Source organism: Lissotriton vulgaris, chromosome 5 (assembly GCF_964263255.1).
Source record: "Lissotriton vulgaris chromosome 5, aLisVul1.2, whole genome shotgun sequence".
NCBI lineage: Eukaryota > Metazoa > Chordata > Amphibia > Caudata > Salamandridae > Lissotriton > Lissotriton vulgaris.
The window spans coordinates 1,715,691,554-1,715,714,184 of record NC_141693.1 but is presented as its reverse complement, the minus strand read 5'-3'; the positions used below and the strand labels follow the sequence as shown (position 1 = coordinate 1,715,714,184).

At 44.5% G+C, this 22,631-nt stretch overlaps 1 protein-coding gene across 4 annotated transcripts in view; it reads right to left on the bottom strand.

Moving 5' to 3' along the window:
- Positions 1 to 22,631, bottom strand: part of GPATCH8 (G-patch domain containing 8) — a 351,647-nt gene that overhangs the window by 232,075 nt on the left and 96,941 nt on the right. For all 4 annotated transcript variants that reach the window (XM_086923894.1, XM_086923893.1, XM_086923895.1 and 1 more), the window contains exons 2-3: positions 14,605 to 14,679; positions 2,203 to 2,275 (exon numbers count right to left, since the gene is read on the bottom strand). Coding sequence is in view for 1 of the 4 variants with exons in the window: in XM_086923893.1 (XP_086780019.1) it covers positions 2,203 to 2,275; positions 14,605 to 14,679 (148 nt within the window). In the remaining 3 variants the exon portion in view is untranslated. The remainder of the gene's footprint in view (positions 1 to 2,202; positions 2,276 to 14,604; positions 14,680 to 22,631) is intronic.

Here is a 22,631-nt window from a genome sequence, read left to right as displayed (position 1 = left end):
ACATAAAAAGAACAATGCAATTAATGTCATTATGATGTCTATTGGTTTTATTTTTTGTTTCCCTGTATGCTTTTTGTTTATAGGGGCATTTTAACTTATTGGCATGAGGGGTGCTTGATTCAGAGGTCCACCACATCAAAATTTAGATCGTATTCAAGAATACCAAAGTACTGAGTCTAGTCTAAATGCTGGACAAAAGATTGGAGTAATCAGCCTTTAAGGAACTTATTTCACTTCAAAAATAGCACTTGGAGGCCAAACTTTGATACAGATCTTTGCCAAACATACTGAAAAACCACACAAGAGGCTTTCGTCCTCCTTAAGCTGGTGTAACCAACATCCGAACGTTATCAGAAGAATGGGGCCACTGAGCGGGAACAAAAGGCTTTTTCGGGTCCTAGGTGTGTATGACGGAGTCTAAGACCGATGACTGTGCACTTACTTGTCATTACTAGGTTTGTCGTGGTCAATGGGGATGTGGCCTTATGTTGTTCAACAAGGAGTCACTACTTAAAGGACTGTGACACCTCATAAGTATTGTCTAGCATGTGCTCATTAGAATTGTTCTCATACTTCACTATTTCAGAGAATCCAAAACTTTAAAAACTATAGACTATATTACTTATAGGTTCTTTCTAAGGGAGTCTAGTGGGTGGCGGTACAGGGGAGCATAACTAACAATTAATAGGATCATCTATAATTATATATTCCGTGGTCCCATTTCGCATCAAAGATTCAGACCAACATCATTCTCTTTATCCTGTAATAACAATAATGGCTAAATAGTACTTCAGTATTCTAAGTCCTTGCTCTCCCTCTTTCATAACTGGTCTGCAACTGTCAACCAGATGGAACTGTGCACAATATCCTGTTAGATGGGAAGAATGGGGAACAGGACAAGTCGAACAAGCACTTGCAAACCCAAAAGGTCTGGCACTGGCTACCAGAAATTGGCTTTGCCAGCGGTTCTTTGGGGTGAGAGAGTGAGTATATATTTATTTTTGGTGTCAAAGCATACGTTTTAATAGTAGTCCGACAATGAAGTGACCTGCTTTGTGTTCCTTGCGAAAGAATTATACCATCACTCAGTGAAGTCAGCCAATGGCTGAAGTGGGCTGAATATATTGCCTTATGCTGTAGTAGTTAGAAGAAATATGTAAATGACAGACTAACGGATGACGACAGCTGGCTGAAAGTCTCTTTAAGTATATTGTATATATAATTTCAGCAAAATCCAAACGTCTGGTGTAAAAAGGTTGTTGGATCCGTTTATCCAAATACTGAGCTATGGCTTTGGCGAGTAAACTTTGGCATGGTCCAGGTATACTGCTTGAAAGGAAATGCTGAGATCTTTATACTCACCAAGTCGATTGGGCAGAAGCAAACTATACAAACCACGAACAAAACGCATTCTACACAGTCCGGGTTTATATGCAGGAACAACAGTTTTCATGCCCCTTCTCCACAATCGTCTTGTAGATGTTACATGCATGAACGCTGAATGTCCATTGTGCCCAACTTGGCACAGTATGATGGCTGAGCCATCAAATAAAGGCAATTAGTCGTCACGGTTCTTTCACTGTAGAAAATAAATCAAGGGCTGACATGCAGAAAAACACTGCTTAAATACATTTTTATGTAGGTACAGTGTTAAGGCTGGGATCTGCTTTTTGGTGTACATCTAAAATGTTGACACCTTCTGGAGACCAGGTCTGACCAGTTAATTTACAGTGTGGATACACTAATGCCATTTAAAATGGGTGTTACCAGTGACGAGCATCAGTATTCACTACATGAAGTAGTGAGTGGTAAACCAGTGGTTGACTCGTCAGGGTTTGGTGTGAGTGCAATCTTGCAAGTAAACAGTACTTTCCTTCCTGCATACTTATTTTTAAGGTGACACAAAGACCATACGTTATTTATCTGGACAGTGGCGATTAACAGAATGAAAAGCTTGTGCATGCTTATCACAGAAAACTGCACAGTATCTGCACCCACCACCTCTGAAATATTTAAACAGGGCAACTTCGTGCAAGAGCTGTGACCATGACCGGCACTAGGGTAGTCAAGCCCGTATGGAACAACAAATACCAGTGTCTGGCAGCCTGTGCATTGGGAAGAAAACATCGAGCAGGAGAATTGAACGGAGGACAGTATCTTAGGCTGAAAGCAGCCGCTGCAGCAGAGGCGGTTTACACTTACCCTGGAGAGACTTCCCCAGTCCCTGGCCCAGCTTCCAGCCATGTTTCTGCAGTAATCGGTGTCCGACATTATCCTGACAGACAGAACAGAGAAACAAACCAAAAATATTCCAGTAATAAATTATTCTTTTACTGCTGGCATTCACACCTCATGTAATGTGACAAGAGATTCTACACAGACGCATGCAAAGATTTATTGTTTTGGAGACTACTGAATGACACAGTTGGCCTCACCAAAGGGAAAGACTGGACAAATGTCAAAGACTGCTGATTTTCAGTGTACTGGAAGGGAAAGGTAGGAAAGGGTAGGAAATTCAGACCAATTTGTGGTGGTGTGCTGAACCACCATGACATGATGCACAACACTTAAAACCCAAACAAGCCACATGGGATAAAATAAAAAATACGAAACAAAGATTACCAAATAATTGGAAAAAAAAAAAAAAAAAGAAGCATGTACTCAAGCGCTTGTAAAAACACATATCCATCACCTAGACAGCAACATTTTGCACGATTGTCGGAAGATCTATGCTGCGTTTCATTCTTTCACCTGTGTCAGAAATTTGGTTTATTTAAATAGTGCGCAAGGTGTAAGTGCAAGGCGGCTCCCCCCACCGCTGGAGACCAAAACACAAACCAGCACAATCCAGGCGAGATTTGATTGGGTTCATAAATTTTCTTTTTTTAGAAAAGGGGTTTAATCGTTCATTTAGGTAGTGTTAAAAACTAGCATGCAGCCAAATATTAAACGAAAAACAGTGAGATTAGTTTTTGAAAGAAAAGAAACGGAAATTAAAAAGTACCTTAAATGAGCAGAAGCACAGACTGGGTGATGCATCTCACGTGTAACGTAACCAAAATGCAAAGATGTTAGGGTGGGGGGAAGGGACAGGCCTAGCGAAGGGTTAACAGCAATGAACCATTAGTGCTCAAAGGGAGAGGGTAGTCTGCATAATGCCTCATCTTTCGCCATTTTATCAGGTGAAAAGTGTTGGCCATGAATTGGAATACTCATTCCCACAAGAAACCTAGGCATTGTATGAAAGGCATAAAGAAACGCCGTGGACCCCTACAGTGAAGTCCCGAGTCCCCTGGACTACATTTTTGGAACAATTTGCTACATTGCAGGAAATAGAAGCAACTTCGGTTCTTCTCAATAAATATATGCAGTCCACTTTCCATCCGCGATTTAGGTAGCAATCTTGTGGTTATTGGACCTACAGTTCCATTTAGAGGAACAACCTTGCTTTGTGTGGGCATACATGGATTTTTTGTTATTATGAAAAGTGTAGACCTGACCAGAAGCTATACAGAACCCCGGTAGACAAATTAAGCGATCCTCTCTGGAACCCAGGTGCTAACTAACATACAGCTAGCTAGTGGTAATGATCAAAAGAGGAGAAAGGTATAAAGTGGACCTGGCCTCCTGTATGATACGAGTTAATCAAAGAAAACCCACTTGAGTGTAGAGATAAGGGCCATTCCAGATAATCCCTAAGGGAAAAGACTCACGGTCTTAACCCCTTCGAGGCTGATGACGAGCTGGGCTCGTCATGGTGTTGCCTCCTCAAACACTGATGACGAGCCCAGCTCGTCATGAACAATGGGAAATGGCAATATGCAGCGCAGGAGAAAAATAACCACAGCAGCAATGTGGTTAAAATAACCCTCACCCACCAAAAGGCCCCTTGGTGGCATGCTTCATCATCAGGTTCTTCCCGCCCTTCTGGGGGACGGGGCGTGCTGCAATCGACGGAGACGTGGGAGCACTTTTGGGAGGTGGGGACTATGATAAAAACTAGAATAGGAGTGAAAATGGTCAGTGATTAGTAAAGAGTAAATGATAAAAATACCTGGCCGCTAGAGAAATATACTTTATTTGACCTAGTGGCTGATCTGGTTAAAAAGGGGTAGTTGGGAGATTCACAAGTTAATGTATGTGTAGGCTCCCGGTCTACATGTTTCAAACCCTGCCCCCACAGCTTCTTCACCAGGACCAGTTAGAGTTGATCCCCTCTATCACTCCTAAGAACAGGTGAGTGTGATCACTCAATGCCTAAACAGTGATTTCTAAATCATTTTATACAATACCCATTAGGTATGTTACTTCAGGAACCATCTAATATGATGGTCTTGTTTAAGTTTATATTTTGTATGCGATGTTAAGATGCCATCTACAGAGCCACGGGCAGGCAGCAAATGCTGAGTGAAGTGGTAGCTTTGATATGAGTGTGACTAGAAGTCTCCCTCCCCTCCCGTTAGGAGCTCATGAGGCATCTTAACGCATAAAAAATATTCATTTAAATAAGACTATCATAATAGGTGGTTCCTGAAACAACATACCTAATGGGTATTGTATAAAATGATTTAGAAATCACTGTTCAGGCATTGAGTAATCACACTCCTGTTCTTAGGAGTGAGAGGGGATCAACTCTAACTTGTCCTGGTGAAGAAGCTGTGGGGGCAGGCTTTGAAACATGTAGACCGGGAGCCTACACATACATTAACTTATGCATCTCCCAACTACCCCTTTTTAACCAGAACAGCCACTAGATCCAATAAAGTATATTTCTCTAGCAGCCAGGTATTTTTAACATTTACTCTTCACTAATCACTGACCCTTTTCACGACTATTCTAGTTTTTATCATAGTCCCCACCTCCCAAAAGTGCTCCCACATCTCCGTTGGTTGCAGCACGCCACGTCCCGCAGCGTGGTGGGAAGAACCAGGTGATGAAGCATACCAACAAGGGGCCTTTTGGTGAGTGAGGGTTATTTTAAAAAAGTAAGTCTTTTCCCTTAGGGATTATCTAAAATGACCCCCATCTCTACACTTCAGTGAATTTTCTTTAACTCTTAACATACAGCTAGCACAGAAGCCCATACCATATGTATTCCAACTTTTATACACCTCAACAAATATGGCCACCATTTGAACTCTAACCTGAACTCGTCCCTCCTGGATGTGGGGTGATCAGTTAAGCTACTGATTCGGAAATCCTTTGGAACAGGAACACCACAACAATCAGAAAGCAGATCACCACAAAGGAAATCGAGTTTTCTGTGATTTATTTGCACACAAAGAAGAAGTGTTGATTGCTTTGGCAGCTCAGCTTTGTCAACAGCTTTCTTGCCCTATTCTCTTTCTTTTTAGTAATATTTTCAACAACCAACAAGCTCAATACACTAAACCACCTATGGCCGACTTCAGATAACATGTACACAGTATTTTCTTTTGCAACTTCGGGGAAACGTCTATCCAGGAATATGTGAAGGCAAGAGCACTGGCCACTCCTGGGTGTGGGATGAACCAGATTAAGGCATGAGAAATTTTTAAAACATGACAACTAGGTAGGTCTTAAGTGGCCTCTATTTTGGGCGATAAACACTTTAGGGGTGAACACTGCTCTAGCCACTCACATTTATTGTCCATGAATACAACACTAACCAAGGAAGAGCTAACCAACATGTCTTACCTGTGCTGCGTAACAACTAACAGAGCTTACAACGGAAAATAATTGCAAACTGAAGGACCTACAATTTATGGCTGTAGCGCACATTGTGAATCTGGTGCAAAGGGGACCCCAACAATTTTACTAAGTAAACTTACATAGAATCCTTTACGAAAATGTGCGTATTTAATTTTCTTTCAAATGGAAGATTAACTTTGTACATAGTTTATTAATTGACCACAACAGAATTGCAGAGCTGAAAACCTCAGGGCCGGAACAAGGGTTTCAGTTGTCTGACTGGTACTATGGAAAGGACTGGCGTGAGTGAGATGAGCCATTATGCTGACAGGGTCTTGATTATGAATGCACTAAAGAATAGACAGATGAAGCAGTATACGCTATTTTCAGAAGCAGTGCAAGTGGGGTGAAAGCATATTCCATACGAACCTGGCTTTAAAAACTGGGCTGTCAAAAGAACAGTTAAATGTAACACAAAGTAAGAAACTGTCCAATCACTAAAGGTTTATATTTCGATGTTTTGGTTTGGTTTATTTAATCTTTTAAATCAAATCAGTGCTTGCAAGTAACGTCTACATAAAAAGGAGTAAGCTTAAAAGTAAAGTACACAAGACAAGGCTAGAAGATAGATCGAGAGCGATGGACTTGACAGACAGTGGGAGGAGAAACATGTTAAGGAAAAAATAGAATAAAAAGCAGCTTAGGAAAATAATACAGGCATTTACACTGCTTACAAAACCACTCAAGAGGTCAGCCGATTCCTCCAGCTCCAGGACTCTGATGAATACAGCCTCATTAGACTTACTGATAATTTTTACACTGCGGGATGGGAAGGGGGGGGGGGGGGGGGGGGGGGGGGTTGAGGGAGAAATTCTCCTACACACATTTTACTGGTCAAAAATAATTAGAACTACATGTGAACTTCAAAACGTGCCTGCCCAGAGATGCCTTGAACGTGGAGTTGGATCAGCATTTAAGCCAGCTATCTAAAATACAGCAGCAGTAATATCTGGATATGAGAACACATCTACAAGCTGTGACTTGTTTAAAAAAAACTGTACTTAATATTTTGTATAAGGAATGCTACTCTCCTCTTCAAATACATAAACTTATGTGAAGTAACTATCTTAACAGGCAAGTTAAAGACAATGGCGAAAGTCAAAGTGAGTCGACCCGATGTTGACATATGCTCCGAATTTGGAAATGTTACCATGCAGCCCGTAAGCAAAGTATCTTGCTGCATTTCTTAAACTCTGAAATACTGCTGCTGCAACCTAGGGTTTGTGGTTTGTAATAAGACTCTCCATAACGGGACTGCCGTGCCTAGACAGGACATTAATCTTCCAGAACAGCGACCAGCCCCAGGGCTCTGCAGTAGCTAACGCTGTCTTAGTCAGCAGTAAGGGTTAACAAAGGCGAGGGAGTCCTGAAAACACTGCAGTGGTGCACTCGTCTTCCAGCCGGGAGCAGGGGCTGCTGCAGTGCAGGGGATGGATGGCGCGGCCGAGCTGCATGCGGTGACGTCACTGGACTAGCACGGATGCGGGAAGGGATACTGCGCAGTGGAGAAGGGGACACGAGAGTACTGCACGGCTATGGGCGTCTATTGGTTTTGTATTATGACCGAGTAGAAATGCGTGATTCCTCCTTCGACAGCACATCTTTGAGGACGTTTAACTCACACACACACCCCCTAGGGGGGGGGGGGGGGGGGAACCTCTAGGAGCAGTGCCATGCCTGGGGGGGGGGTGACTCAACAGCCTCCCCCCCCCCGCCCCCCAAAGCTCCCCCACCCCCAGCTCCCGTTTTCTCTCACTCCCCAAGATGAAGTACTTAGGGGGAGGTACTTGCCAGGATTAAGAAGCAACTAGAGGCTAAAAGGTAAAGCCTGAAAGAGTAAATTACGTCAACGTCAAGTCACTCGTAAGGAGGGAAGGCGGGACCGTACACGAATATGACCAGGGACGCAATACGAAGGTGACATGGGCGTGAAGAAAACGGAAAAAAGGAAGAGCCAGTGTAGCAAGGAAAGAGGGAGCACACGGGAAAGAGAGGGAAACGAGAAGAGTGTGAATGAGGAGGGTGAGAAAGGTGATGAAGGAAAGCGGAGAAAAAGAGGGAGGAGGAGTTGAGAGAGGGTTGTAACAAACTTAGGAAAGAGGGGAGGAGTGGAAGGAAGTGGAGAGGGGGAGGGAGAAACTAAACAGTACTAGAATAGTTTAAGGCAGCGCATGTCAGGTGTGCAGGGCAATGTTCAAATAGCAGAATATATGTACACTGCTAGTTGAAAAGCAGGCTGGGCTACTGATCAGGAATGCAGCTTACGCACATGGCTTGGTCTGGCGTCCCAAACACGAGTAGGCGATTTGCAGTAGTTACACGGCTGGAAGACTTGAGCTGAGTCCTATTTAAAAAAGATGTGTTTAAAGCACAAGAGGCATTGCTGATCAGATTTTCAAGTATATCTATTGGCAAGGTGTGTGGTGTAAAACAATGAGGGTACACCGAGAGACAAATATCAAGGACATCAGAACAGTTTTAGGAGGTCGTGTAAGAAGTTCAGAAGTCGTGGACAGTGGCGTAACAAGCCTCCGCAGCCCCCGCGGGGGCTGGGGGACCGAAGCCCCAGAGGGCCCCCTCAGCACAGTGCTCCGGCCAGCGAGCTCCCGATTGAGTCCGGAGAGGGACCCTCCAAGTACCTTGCAGCAGCCTCCCCCCACTCACCCGCTCCCCCCGACCCCAAGTTCTGTTAAACTAGTGGTCGTAGAACGTTCTACCTGAAGTACATGAACGAAGCTGATTGTGGAGTAGTGCATCTGAAGTGGAGGTCTGGTTTGAATGGCTGATGATCACTTTAGGGAATTCGTGCAGGAATGGCAAAGACTTGTGTAAGCTGGGATTTGTGTGTGGGATCTGAACTGAGAAGTTAATGTGCTGAAGATCGAGGGCTGCTGCAGGTCAAATTTCAAGGCAATTGGCAGTCTTGCGAGAGCTCTAAGTGTAGCAAAAAATGCTGTCCAGAACAGCTTTTTTGAGGAGACGACTGCTGCATGGTAGGTTTGAGGAGCAACGGGGTTTACACCGACTGGAAAACAAGGGACTTTGGAGCACATGATGGGCAACTGCCCAGCCTGCAAAGAGAAGGAAAGATATGAAGGCCCCCCATACAGCCTAGCAAAGTGTTTTTAATATTGGAATCGCAGGGACTACTTTATAATGCTCATGTAGGTAAATGGCATGGCTGATTTAATGTGTTAAAAAAATTAAGTTGAAAGGTTACTTAATGCCCACTTTCTTTCTGGATTACAACGAGACAAGGAGATTTTATTTTGAAGGAGCTGTAGTCATCCTGGCATGGACTCTTGAGTGGTCTGTAAGCTGTGCGGACTCTGTATCAGATGGAGCTGTCAATGTGGGTAGAGTGCTACAAGGTAACCAACCCCTCATGCAAACAGATTATAACCATTCCCCAAACCAAACCCTGAAGCTCACTACAAGATGATACAGTGATGACTGAAGGACAACACCAAGCAGTGATGCTGCCTCATACAGCTCAGAGAAGCCCACCTGTATGAACACAGTGAGACACCCACCAGCTCTTAATAAAGGTGCGCCAGCAGGCTGCCTAAAGTTAAACTAAACAGGAGTCCACAAATCTGTAGGGAGATGTTAAGTGGCAACACAAGGCTTGCACGGATGCCCTAATCGGCCACAAGCAGCAACTGTCGTATGGAAACCTAGGTCTGCTGGACTGCTGACCAGGGCGACAGAAGGATCGTGCCTCTTGTTAGACAAGTGGTACAAGGGCTCAGGGAAACTAGCATCCCAACCAGCAATATGTTCCTAGTGTTTCAACCACACTTTGAAAGCGTGTAGAGGGAACTGTGTGGGTGTAACTGCCACGGTTTCATTTCTGCAGTAAAAAAAAAACGTGTGCTAAAATAAGATTAAACAACTGTGGCAAAGAGCTAAAAGTGCGTAGTTTTAAACGGACTTGTGGAGCCTGAAAGTGAATACGCAGAAAATATTTGAGGGTATTGGGGTCCAGATAGCTTTATACCGTAATATCACTGCCATAACACTACATTATGACTTCAGAAGTGAAGGATAGTAGGAAAAAAGTACAAGTGAGGCAAAGCCATTTCCTTATGGTAGGGACAAGCGGCTATGCATTCGGGAGCTAACAGCAGCTATGTGGACGTTTGGATTGTCAAACGGTAGGTTAAAGATGGCAGAGCCTGTGACAATGTAAAAATCAAAAGAGGGAAATGAGGTCGTGAATCACCATCCTCAAACAGTGCCAGTGGCAACCCTCAGGCTCTCAACTGAACAGTAACGGTCCTGCTCCTTTTAAAGGTTTGCAGAGCCCCTAAAGCTCTATGGACTCCTCGAGCAATAGGATTCAAGCTACCTCAGAGCTGCACGCTGTAGCATAACACTCGGGTCCTTCCAACAGATAATGCTGCAGAGACAGATCGACACAAAGCTAGCACGTACATACTCTCAGCAAGGTCTCCTCCACCCTTAATAATAATAATAATAATACAGAAACTTGTTGAGCGCGAACAGCTACCTCTGGGGAGGTGTCCCGGCGCTAGCGAGGACCCTTGTCCTGCTTGCGACTCCAGAACAGTCAACACTGGGACCCTTGACACCAATGCTTACAAGACATTCTTTCACTGCAAAAGCAATTCAAAGAGTGTCTCCCAAAATCCATGTCAAGAATACAAATAACAGTTTGAAGTGCAATGTGAAGTACACCTGAGCCTGCAAACGCGATCCTTCCATTTTTATTTCTATGTGAACAGATGTAATATATATGGCAGCTGTTTGATTTAGTTGTTCATCTTAAAAAGCCTTCCTGACATTTCTGTGCAAGCTAGCGGACCATTCTAACAGATAAGGAAAAGCTTCTAGTCAGCATGCAATCATAACATCTGCTGACTGCTGATGATGAAATGGATTTTCAATAAACGCACTGAAGCTTGACCGATATGTTTATGTGCCAATCTATGCAGAGCACTGGAATACGTTTTTTTATTATATTTTTTTATAGCATCCCGACCCCCTTTTCTACCTCCGTTGTCAACTACCTCCCTCCAACTTTACATGCTACAGCTCACAGGTGCCTCTGTGGCATGTGCGACACCGTCACCCATCTTGGGTTTTTAGCCAGCAGCAAGTGTTTTGCATTCTTGGAATCTTAATGTTGATTTTCTAAGTAAAGGTACAAGCGTATACGTTTCTGGATGCAGAATGCTGCTGGGTAAAAGTCAGTAACGGGTTGGAGATACAAGCATAGCTATGATGTCAGACGTACTCTTCAACCAGTTGCTTCATTGGGAAGTTTCGTCCAAACTAGGCATGCCTCACTTCATCCATCTCGTTTCCCAATCTGTTTTTGCCCAGTTTCATGCTTCCTTCATCAATCCTGTTCGCCACATCTCAATAGTTCTTAACTTCTATAAGGACTCTTATGAGGCATACCCCAGACTGACTTTCTGTATTAGGCGACAGCCTAACCCTCGGTACTATGTGTAAAGATTTACAAGACTCTGTGCATGCCACATAAAAAAATAAGAGGAAAGAGCCTTGGAATATTCCTTTAGACATCAGCCAATTTCAGGAGCAGCCCTACATGCACTTGGTGCAGTGTAGAACAGTGACTAGAAGCTCTCCTTACAAACCTCCCTCGCCCACAGCAGTAGGGCAGTGCTAAAGCGGCTTTCCCCATTTGTAGGGTTACGTTTGCAGTAACCATTAAGAATCAGTCAGAAAGACCCGCCCCCTCTCAAGGATATCATCCGGAAAGAGGAATCCTGCCTCCCACACGCTCTCTCTGCAGCATTATCTCACGAGTCACCTGTTACTGCCATGCCCAAGTGTAGAACCATGCCAGCACAATGACAGAAGGGACTACATATGCAGTGTTCACTGGACCAGAAGAACAGAAGTAAAGGAAGGGAGGAAGGGGAGGTGGAAACCCTAGAGAAGAAATTAAAAAAATGCAGACCGTGCAATACAAACCGGATCATGGCTGCTTAGCTAATAGGGGCCAACTGCTGTGAAGAAAAATGCCGAACAGCCCAAGTTGTGTAAATTTCGGTATGACAACTAAACACACACACACAAGCACGACACCAACCTACGCTGGGAAACAAATGTATGCTGATCCTTCGCAGACACAGAAAACTGAGCAGCTTTATGGGACTAGATTTAAGCTTAAGACACCTGAAAATACCTTCCAAGGCCTCTGGCAGGGGACAGGAGTCTAACCACAATAAAAGAACGTAAACTGAGGAACGGAGGTCAGCATGTCCTCAGACAGTCTGGTCAAGAACTGCTCACTTCCCTTATGCAAAACCAGCCTACAAGTTGGAGTAGCACTATCATCCGAATCCACAGACATACTTTACACTATCATGGTGCTCAAGCGTGTCAGTGTGTGGCTTAAGGGATATCGCAGAGAATCCCAGAATGTTGACCAGGACTGCTGCCTATAAGGATGGTTCATAGGCTCTAAGCCAAGAGCAAGATTGAAGTGAGCAGTAGAGACAAGCTGCTGTCTCCTATTAGAGGAGCAACCCACTTCCACGGGAAGCCAGGTAATCAGAGAGGTAATTCTACTCTCAATAGCCAACTAACTCACAAAAGGGCAAGAAGATCCTACCCCATAGCGACTGCCAACAAATGGAGCCTTTTCACAAGCACCATTAGGCATTTGGAGGATCGAGTTTCCATTTTTTTTCCATTTCTAATTGTGTGCCACAGGTCGCAGCATTCTTAGCAATGCTGCTTAAAATGCCAGGATACTTCAGGTCACCCTCACGTCTTAACAGAAATTAAGTCACTTTCTGCTGCTGGACGACTCATGTTTTTGCTGTTCTCTGCTCCATGTAGCTTTTCCGCTCCTGCTCACAATTCCCGGAGGAATTAATGGTGTAGCACTAGACCAGTGCATCCCAGATCATAATTCCTTACTGCAATCCCTGCTTTACTGGTTAATGCCGGGACCACTTTATTCAAAATCAATGAAAACAGGTCAATTGTATACAAGAGCTGGGCACCAGAACCCACTCCTTGCTATAAAGTCACATAATAAAGTTCAAATTCGCAACCCTTTTAAAATCCGGTATGTAGCACCGGAGGCAGTGATCTCACTCGCCCATCTCTTATGACTCTTATATCTGTCGATAAGCCAAAATGAGCAGGCAGCGAAATATCAGTTTGCTGTAGGGAGCACAGAACATATGGTGTGTGTGTGTGTACGTGTACAAGCTATACACCGGGACACTTTTTACCTGGACATATTTTACAACTGTGTACTCTTGTACTGTGCTTGGAGCACTCGCCAAATATTATTGGCGTATGAGGGAGGCAGAAGACAAATCCCTGGCCCACCTTTGCTGGTTAGAAGTCGAAAAACAGGCCGGGCAGCCAGACTCAATATACAAGATCTTGAGGCAAGCTTTGGAGGCATTAAAACTAGATGAATCTTGGCGTCTGCCCATGACATATTCTGCCTTCAAACTGATATTCAAGAAAGCAGTCAAACAATCATAACTATTCAAGGACAAAGCAGCAGTGGCTGGCAAAAGCCATGCCTGGATCGTTTTGCCGTCATATACCTACCTAAAACCACAGGATTATTTGAAAGAATGCTTCAGGGACCACTATAAAAGGAAATTAAGCCTATTAAGGTTGGGTTGCTTCTCGTCCAAAGACCTCACTCCCAAATGGCTACGGCTGTGGGCAACTCCCGATTGCCGCCTTTGCGGCAAAGGCGCAGAGTCTTTACTGCACCTCATAAGTATATGCCCGGCACTCCAAATTCTAAGAAAAACGCTTCTTCGATCTCTCTTAAGAGAAGCCCAGGTGAGAACTTGCAGGGCGGCGGTGATAAGATGCCTAAGCAGTTCTTGGATAGAACTCATGTAAAACCATAACATTTTTGAACCTTGCCGCCATAGAGCTGGAAAAAAGGGCACCATCCAAAGAGGTCTCTGGACAATAGGCCAGGCTTTGGCAGACCACAGACATTTCCATTCTCTTCCCTTTTCTTCCAACGGTTGTCTTTTTGTATCATGAGTTAAAAATAACGAGCCTCTTGTTTGAATAACCATTATTCTTATATACTTTTTTCTTTTAGACCTTTTTTCTGCCACTTTTGTAGAGCATGTTATTAATTTTTAACTTGACTCAAAGTTTATTTTGTGTTGTTTTTATGATGTAAATACCGCTTGCATGGTGGTAAGTCCACCCTTTTATGATTTTTTTTAATCAAATAAAGTATTATTGCCTCTTGTACTGTGCTTGGTTCTGTAATATGATCAGATTATTTTTCATTTCTGCAACAGCTGCTACTCCATGTGGGAAGAACGTTTACAAAACACTCACAGAACTCAACATCTGTTGCATTGTTTAGAGGTGACGGGTTAGATCATGACAATTAGTTTAAGGGGAGAGCAAAGTAAACTGTACGCCTGCACCCTGTATAGAGTCTACCATCCAAATCCAACAGCAGTGCAAGTATCACTACAGTGCTGCAGGAAAGCATCTCAATGCTGGCCGACATACACGGGCATGTATTGGTCACCATTTGCGAAGGATTAACATACATTGCCCCAGTCCTCTATAGGCCACAAACACAGACTGGCAACTTACAAACTTTAGTTAAATAAACTTAAAACTTAAGCTATGCCGCTGTGATTATCTTCCTTTCTGAAACATTATCTAAAGTTGTTCAACTGATATCATTAAAGTATAAGTAATTTGCCATGTCAACTGCAGGACACACAAACTAAAGCATTCAAATGTCTATGAAGTTAGGCCCTCGTCTGAGTAGCGAACAAAAAATTAACCTCACTCATATCATGGCATTCAACTTGTCTAAGCTGTGTTCGCCCACGCACAAAATAAAAGCCTACTTCTTACCGATTCAATGGGTTTGTCAAGTGACGCCTGCTCGATCTCCAAGTGCCCGTCTTCATACTGGTCAAAATGATTGCCCTGGAGAAAAAAAATGAGCATTACGATCGTTAACGTTAATCATTTAATTAGGACCACACATTATTTTAACATTTCAAGTTCAATTTACAATAAAGGAGTCTGATAAAATCAGTCTACGACTGAAGTTACCAAGTCAGGTGTTTCTCACTGAGCAATGTAAAACCATTTCTCGTTCTCTCCATCGGGTCCATGCTCACCAGTGGCACCTGGTTACTACAAAATCACTCCTTTCACTCAGTATAGAAACCGTGTAAGAAGTTTTCACAGCACAGTTTATACAAGTGCATATTGAAGTTCTCATGGTCTCCCTCTCCCCACCCTTAACACCCCATCACTTGTACTTGTATGGGACAGCTCCCTTAGTTCTTTTAATAGCAAGCTGTTTTTGGTTTCCTAAATAGCCTGTGTGTGCACGTGAAGTGGTCCTCTTTGTATTATTTTTCTTATGTTTTAAGAAAACCCAGTCAAATGTGGCTACCACGGATGAGAGCTTCCGCGGCTGAACTCATAGAAGGATTTTTCTTTAAGCATAAGAAAAACATTCAAAGAACGACAACAAGCATGCGCACAAATGGCCATTCATCTTGGAAACCCTATGAAGATAGCTGCCTGCCAATATGACAGTGCTCAGAGAATAAGGAGGCTTCAGGATAAACAGAGTTGGATGGGGGAATGGGCTGGTTTCCAATAAAAAGGAGGGAGCAGTTAAGTAGCGGAGGAGGGGGAAGATAGCTTTGCGGTGTCTAGTTTCCTGAAATATCTGTGTTTATTAGGTTTTATAAGGCAGAGTCCAAACCAGGGCTCAAATAAGGCCATCACAAACATGTCTGTTTTCATGCCAAAAAATGGATGCTGCATGTTTTGAGGCCTATTGTGTCACAGCGATAGGACCAGCACAAGTTGGGTATCCCTTCTATGAGGAGACGCGTGTTAAAACAGGACAGTGTAACACTTGTTAATGTCAACTGAACCAGTCTTCGTTTTTGGCTTGTAAATGCAAGCCACAGGGCAAGAAAATTCATTTTGAAAAATGGCCTCTGAATGACATGATAGTACGGGTAATAATATGGGTAATACCAAATTCAGAGATGACCAAATAAACAAGTTACTTACCTTCGGTAACAATATATCTGTAAGAGACAGACTAGTTATGGATTCCTCACCTTAGAATTATCCCCAGGCGTCAGACTGGATCCAGAGAATTTATCCTTCAGCAGTACCCTGGCGCGTCGATAGGTGGCCATGCAAAACACTGACCACTGGTGCACAAACTAGGACCCTGAAAGGGAGTCCCTTACACTAGAAGTCAGTTCGCAGAAAGAGGAGGATGGGTGGGTCGGTGAGTAATCCATAACTAATCTGTGTCTTACAGATATCGTTACCAAAGGTACGTTTTTCATCTGAAAGAGGGAGTTATGGGTTCCTTACCGAGTAGATACACCAGCAATACCAACCCCGGAGGTGGGTCTGCGAACCAAGTTCACACCAGAAAGTCATGGAGAACTGATCGTCCAAAGAAGCTGTTCCTCCAGACTTTGCTGTCCAGGCAGTAGTGTTTGGTAAACGTGTGCAATGAAGCCCACGTAGCTGCCTGGCAGATGTCATGGAGGAGGACTCCACGTCCCAAAGCAGTAGTGGCTGCAGTCGCTCTGGTGGAGTGGGCCCGCAGCCACACTGGAGGTTCCTTTTTTGCTCAGGAGTAGCAGATTTTGATGCAAAGTACGACCCATCGGGAGATGGTCCGCTTTTGCACAGCCTGACCTTTCTATGCGCCCACATAGCAAACAAAGAGCTGGTCATCCACCCAGAATGGTTTTGTGCGATCCAAATAGAACAAAAGCGCACCCTATGGATCCAGACAGTGGAGCCTCTCCTCTTTAGAAGGATGCATGAGCGGGAAGAAGGTGGGCAAAGTGATGGTCTGTCCTATGTGGAAAGAGGTAACCCCTTTGGGAAGGAAAGAAGGCCTAGTGCGAAGGACAACTTTGTCCGGATGAACAGCCAGATAGGGAGGTTTAGAAAAAAGGGCTTGAAGTTCACTCACCCTGCGAGCAGAGGTGATGGCAACTAGAAAGGCAGTCCTAAGAGTCAGAAGTCTGAGAGGACAGTCATGTAGCGGCTCAAAGGGAGCGCACATAAGAAAGGGGAGAACCAGGTTCAAGTCCATCAGGGCATTACAAAAGGAGGTGGAGGAAACAAGTGAGTAATGCCCTTAAAGAAGCGATTTACAATAGAGGACTTGAAAAGGGAAGGCTGGTCAGGCAGCCGAAGGAAGGCCGAAATGTCCGAAAGATAGCCTTTGAGAGTGACCAGAGCAGAGTCCTGCTGGGTCAAAGAAATAATGAAGAGGAGAACCTCTGAAAGGGGATAGAAGGGTGATTCACAGCCTTTGCTTTGTACCATATTGGAAACTTGTTCCATCTACAGGCGTATACCGTTTTGGTGGAGGGACGCCTGGCTGCCAAGATAACATTGCAGACTTCAGGAGGAATGTCGAAAGCTGTCAACTGTCGCCGCTCAGTCTCAACGCAAGGAGGTGGAGGCTGGGCAGGTTCGGGTGAAGGACCGTCCCCTGCTGCTTCGTCAGAAGATCCTCCCGAAGAGGCAGTCAGATCGGAGTATCGATGGCCATGTTGGGCAGCTTAGGATACCAGACTCTTCATGCCCAGTCCGGAGCCACAAGAATGACTTGGGCTCGATCACGCTTGATCTTCTTCAGCAGTCTGGGCAGAAGTGGTATAGGATGAAAGGCGTATAGAAGACCGCAACTCCACTTGCAGTGAAAAACGTCGCCTAGCAAGCGCCGCCTTGAAATTCCAACATGCAGAACTGCTGATATAGCGTGTTCTCTTCAGTGGCAAATAGATCTAACCCACGGCTCTTCCCACTGCTGAAAAAGACCTTGCACAACCTCAGAGTGAAGATGCCATTCTTGATCCAACATGCATCTGTGGCTGAGTTAGTCAGCCCTGGTGTTCAGAGAACCTGCCACGTGTTAAACCACCAGAGACATGCCATGATGCTCCAGCCATTTCCAAAGGTGGAGAGCCTCTTGACATAAGGTCCATGACCTCACTCCACCCAGTTTGTTGCAGTACCACATTGCGGTGGTGTTGTCATTGAACACCTGCAATACCCTTTCCCTGACTGAGGGAAGGAATGCCTTTAGTGCAAGACAGATCACCGCAGCACCAGAAGGTTAATGCGGAGCCCTGACTCTGCCGGCGACCAGTGGCATCTTATTTCCACCCATTTAAAAAGAAAATAATAAATGTTTGTTTCTTTTTTTTCCGCAGGACCAGTCTGTTCTTAAAAAATATCTGTGCTAAGATTCACAAAGGGAAAGAGGTCCCAGTGGTGCCCCTTCCAATTTGCAAATGGTTACCACGGTTACCACCACCCTGGAGGTGTTGGTTAAAAAAAAAAAGCATTTGCAATGCAATAGGTCTCACATTATTTAAGTTTGAACTATTGGCATTGCTAAGTAACGCAACACCAATAGCTCAAACTTTAATATTGCAAGACCTATCGCATTGCAAATACTTGTTTATATGAAGTTACACATGTGCTTTATTCATTCTTACATCGTTTCATCATGCGCTGAAACCTCACTTCTGGGTGGCAAACTTGCTTTTGCTGTCAAAGCAGTGCCAGGCACAAATGCAGTGTGCCAGACACCAATGCAGTGTGCCAGACACCAATGCAGTGTGCCAGACACCAATGCAGTGTGCCAGACACCAATGCAGTGTGCCAGACACCAATGCAGTGTGCCAGACACCAATGCAGTGTGCCAGACAATCAGCCTTGCATAACTACAGGCAGCCTCTGCATACCGCACATGCTTGTGTGCCACAATCCGCGCCGATAAAGGATTAATGCATCTCACTTTCAGATACCTTCCTGTACTGGTCTCATTAAAGTGTAACTAGACCTTCACAAGAGGTCTGCAAAAAAATGTAATGTACACATCCATTTAACTTTATGCAAACAGACTAGAAAGAGTTAATTAACAAAACATTTTAGTAGAAACGTAATAAATATTAGAGGAAATTTAATGGTGGTTTTACAAGAAATGGATTTCCTTTTTTTTTTTTGTAATCTCCATGTGTCAACCAGGTGGAAACGTTGGCACAGGTTAAGGAAGGCTTTGTGAGACTTGTTTGATTTGAAGGTGCACCGTGAGTCTATCTAGGATTGGGTCCATTGGAAGATTGAAATCCCCACCCATTATGTGTATAGCAGAGTCTGGAATAATCTCAACCTGCTTCGCTAGACCCTCCCAGAAACTTAAGTCACTAGTGTTGGGAGCATAAATGTTGGTGACATAAAACTCTGTGTTATCTCTGCTTAGTTTGATCGTAACCCATCTGCCCTTTTCGTCTGCCGACGAGGAGAGTAATTCCACTTTGGATCTTTTCGCTATCAGTACCAATACTCCATTCTTTTTCCCCACCGCATCAGAGCCTACTACTTCAGAATAGTGTTTAACGTATAGAATTGTTTACAGTCTAATTTGGTTTCTTTTAACAGTACATTATCCCCTTTTTGCCTGCGCAAATAGTCCAGTATCTTTTGTCTTTTAATGGGTTGATTTAATCCTTTCACATTTAGGGACAGAATTTTTAATTAGTCTGCAGTGGCCACCCCCAAGTGGCGTGTCAAAAGTAGAATGCGTCATTTCAAGGAGTTACAGACAGTATGTATCCATATGATTCTCAGAGAAGTTTGTTCTATGCAGTTCAGTGAAAGCATGGTTTGTATAAGTCCCAATGACCTGGTTAGTGTAGCACCCGATCCGTTAGAATATCGAGTGATCGTGTAAGCTTGTAAGGATGACATGCAAACGTCAGATCTTGTCAGCACAAAGAATAAGCAAAAAAATTAAAACCAATACATACAACACAGATTTCCCCCCCCCCCCCAATCCTCCCACACCCCCACCCCACCCTCCCCAACCGCAAACAGAAAGCATGGTGACTTGAGGAAAATCGCAGTGTTCCCTACCGTACATGCAATATAGTAGAAACATCGGAACAAGTCTTTTAAACATTAAACATAGTGATAGCTCTGCTAGTCCCATGAGAGAAGTGTCTCAGGTTTGGAGCCGTAGCTCTGCCATTTCAACATAGGAACCCTTATGCATAACAATAAGTAATCAGCTTTCGTACTTTGAAAGAGCTAAAGGAGGCATTTATAAGCTTATCTATAATTATCAGTTATACCGAGTCTGCGCATCTTAAAGTCTAAGAAGTGAACTGTGAAAGAGAAGGACTTGTTGGGACCTGTCATATACATCATGAAAATTCCTAATACTCTGCATAAAAGGCCGCATTTCAAGTATGGGTCATTACTTATCGCTTAGTGCCTAAAGCCCCCCCCCCCCCCCCCCCCCACATAGTTTGGAGCAGTTACAGATGATCGCCATGGCATACAATGCCTAGCACCATACTAGGTTTAGGGCAATAGAGCGCTTATTGAGACTTATTGAGTGGCGAGTGATACAGTAAAGTCACGGGCATAATGGATTCCATTAGTTGTGCCCAGGAGTGGTGGTGCACTAGTAGAAAGTTCATACATAGTTTATAAGTGTTGAGGGAGACCCGAGCGATATCAAAGAATGACCATCTAACTACCAGTAGCTCCCTACCAGTAACCAAAGAGCAACAACCCTGCCAATACTTTATGCAGAAAGACAGACCATTGGTAATGTTATTTTGTGAATGCCCAATGGAATTTTACATAGTCAACTTAAGCAAAGTATACTCATTTGTAGCCAGAGGCTGAGGCCGCCATATTGTCCAAATTGTTGGTGTCCATGTCGCGTTCTTCCAGGTCATCCAACATATGCCTGAGTTTCATGGGATCTGAAAAGATGTGAGGGGACCCACGCACGATCACTCTGTATTTTGTTGGACCCACAAAGCCGAATTGATAGCCCCTTGATTTCAATTGCGGTCGAAGTGCCAGGAACGCTTTCATCACCTCCACCGTTTCCTTACTATAGTCCTGTGAAATGTAGATCTTTGCGTCCTTCCATAAAATGTGGTTGTGCTTCCGAACAAAGGCAAGGATTTGTTCCACGTGCTGGTATCGTAGTGGTTTACAAACTATAGGTCTGGGGCCTTTTTGCGTTTTGGTGATCCTTCCCGGCACTCTGTGGGCCCTGTCGAGTTCTGGGGGATGGACGGAGGTCAGATTTGTAGCCTGTGCGAACCATGATTCCAGGAATTGGACACATGAGCCCTATGAGTCCTCGGATCCCTCTGGAACGCCGAAAATGCGTAGGTTCCCCCTTCGGTTCCTGTCCTCCAATTCAGCCAGCTTCCTTGTTGTTTGATCCGAGGTTATGTTCAAATGTTTTAGAGCCGCACACGTTTCTAACTTCAATGTCCTCGAGTCGGCTAATCCTTGACTCCGTCTCTGCAAGGCGAGCGTTGGTGTCCCTTATGTCCTGCCGAATTGCCACTACCTCCTCTTTGGTCGTCCTGGCCAGGTCTTTCACCTCATACAGCCTGCTTAGGATCATGTCTATTGCATCGGCTGTGACTTTCTTGGTCTTGATAGGAGATCCTGGGTTTGAGTGGTCAGATTTAACCCTTTTTAGGGTATTTTTCTCCTTGGTATCCATTATTCCTGCTCCGGTACTTAGTGGGTGCCTCGTAGAAGATGTGAAGACGTGACTGCAAGCACGTGAGTCCGATATGTATTGTCTTTGATCGTAGAGCCCTAAAAGAGTTGATCCGGAATGAGGCTTATATTGAGAACCACTTACGGTATTTGTGAATGTATTGCTTAGATCTTACAGCAGAACACGTCATTTATATGGGCTCATCAGCACTCTTCTCGTTCGTGTACTAACCAGATGAGTTAGATCTTCAATGCCATTCCTTTGGGCCGAAATCCATGTCAATGAGTGTTAACTTTTTTGGGCACTGTATGATGCTTGGCAACTGAGAAGGACTGGTGAAGCCACATTTCTTCATGCGCCTAACGATCTTGTCTCTCACCAGAAATACAGGGTTCAGGGTGCATGTCGAGATCGGTACAAGGGTCCAACCTGCGTTTATATGCAGTATGGAAGAGACTGTGAGCCTAACCCTGGACGATCGTTAAGCCTCTGTGATTAGACGTCCGGGTCCGCCAGAACACGTGGTTTCATAGGTACAAGCGCCGCGCATTGGAAACTCTCCTCAGATAATAGAGTCTTCGTGTCAAGTAATGCGGGGATTATTGTTGGTGTGGGAGTTGGCCGCTACTGAGCATTCATTAATGACGGAGGGATTAAATCGCATCAGGCAGTTCTGAGAATGGCGGCCGCCATCTTGGTAAAGGTTCCGTGCGTTAGATACAGCGGGCCGTTACGTGCAGACCAAAAGTTAGAATGTACTCACGCGTCCCTGTTAAAAGTCAAGACTCCGTTGTTGTTTCAGAACGGGCATGATTCCTCTGGTCCTTCAGCGCATTGGTGGGTGTAGCGCTCTCTTGAGCACACACGCTCTCCCGCCAGCACCGCGGCGGCATGGGCGTTCCGGGATTCTTCAAGTTTTGTTACTCCCGGAGCTCCTTCACTTCCGAAAATCGGCTCGCCGCACTCCCCTCACATTCCGATTCACGGAACTGCTACCTCATCCAGGATTGGGCTAGCTAGAGTGGTTCCGATCACGATTAAGAGGCTGCGTTACGGGAGGAGAGAAGCTCTAGACCGCCATCTTCCTCAGCGTCCAAACCACGCCTCCATGTGTTTGCCTTTCTGTGGACAAGAATGCCTTGTCTTGGATTATGTCCAAACCTGCTCCGAGACAAAAGCATCCTTTGAGACGAATGCAGAACTGAGTTCTGAAAATTGAGAGCTAGCCCCAGGGAACAAAACATCTGAAGGCAAATTGAAGTTGCTCTTGAGGCTTGTTGAAAAGACAGTGCTTTTACTAATCAGTAGTCTAGGTAAAGGAACA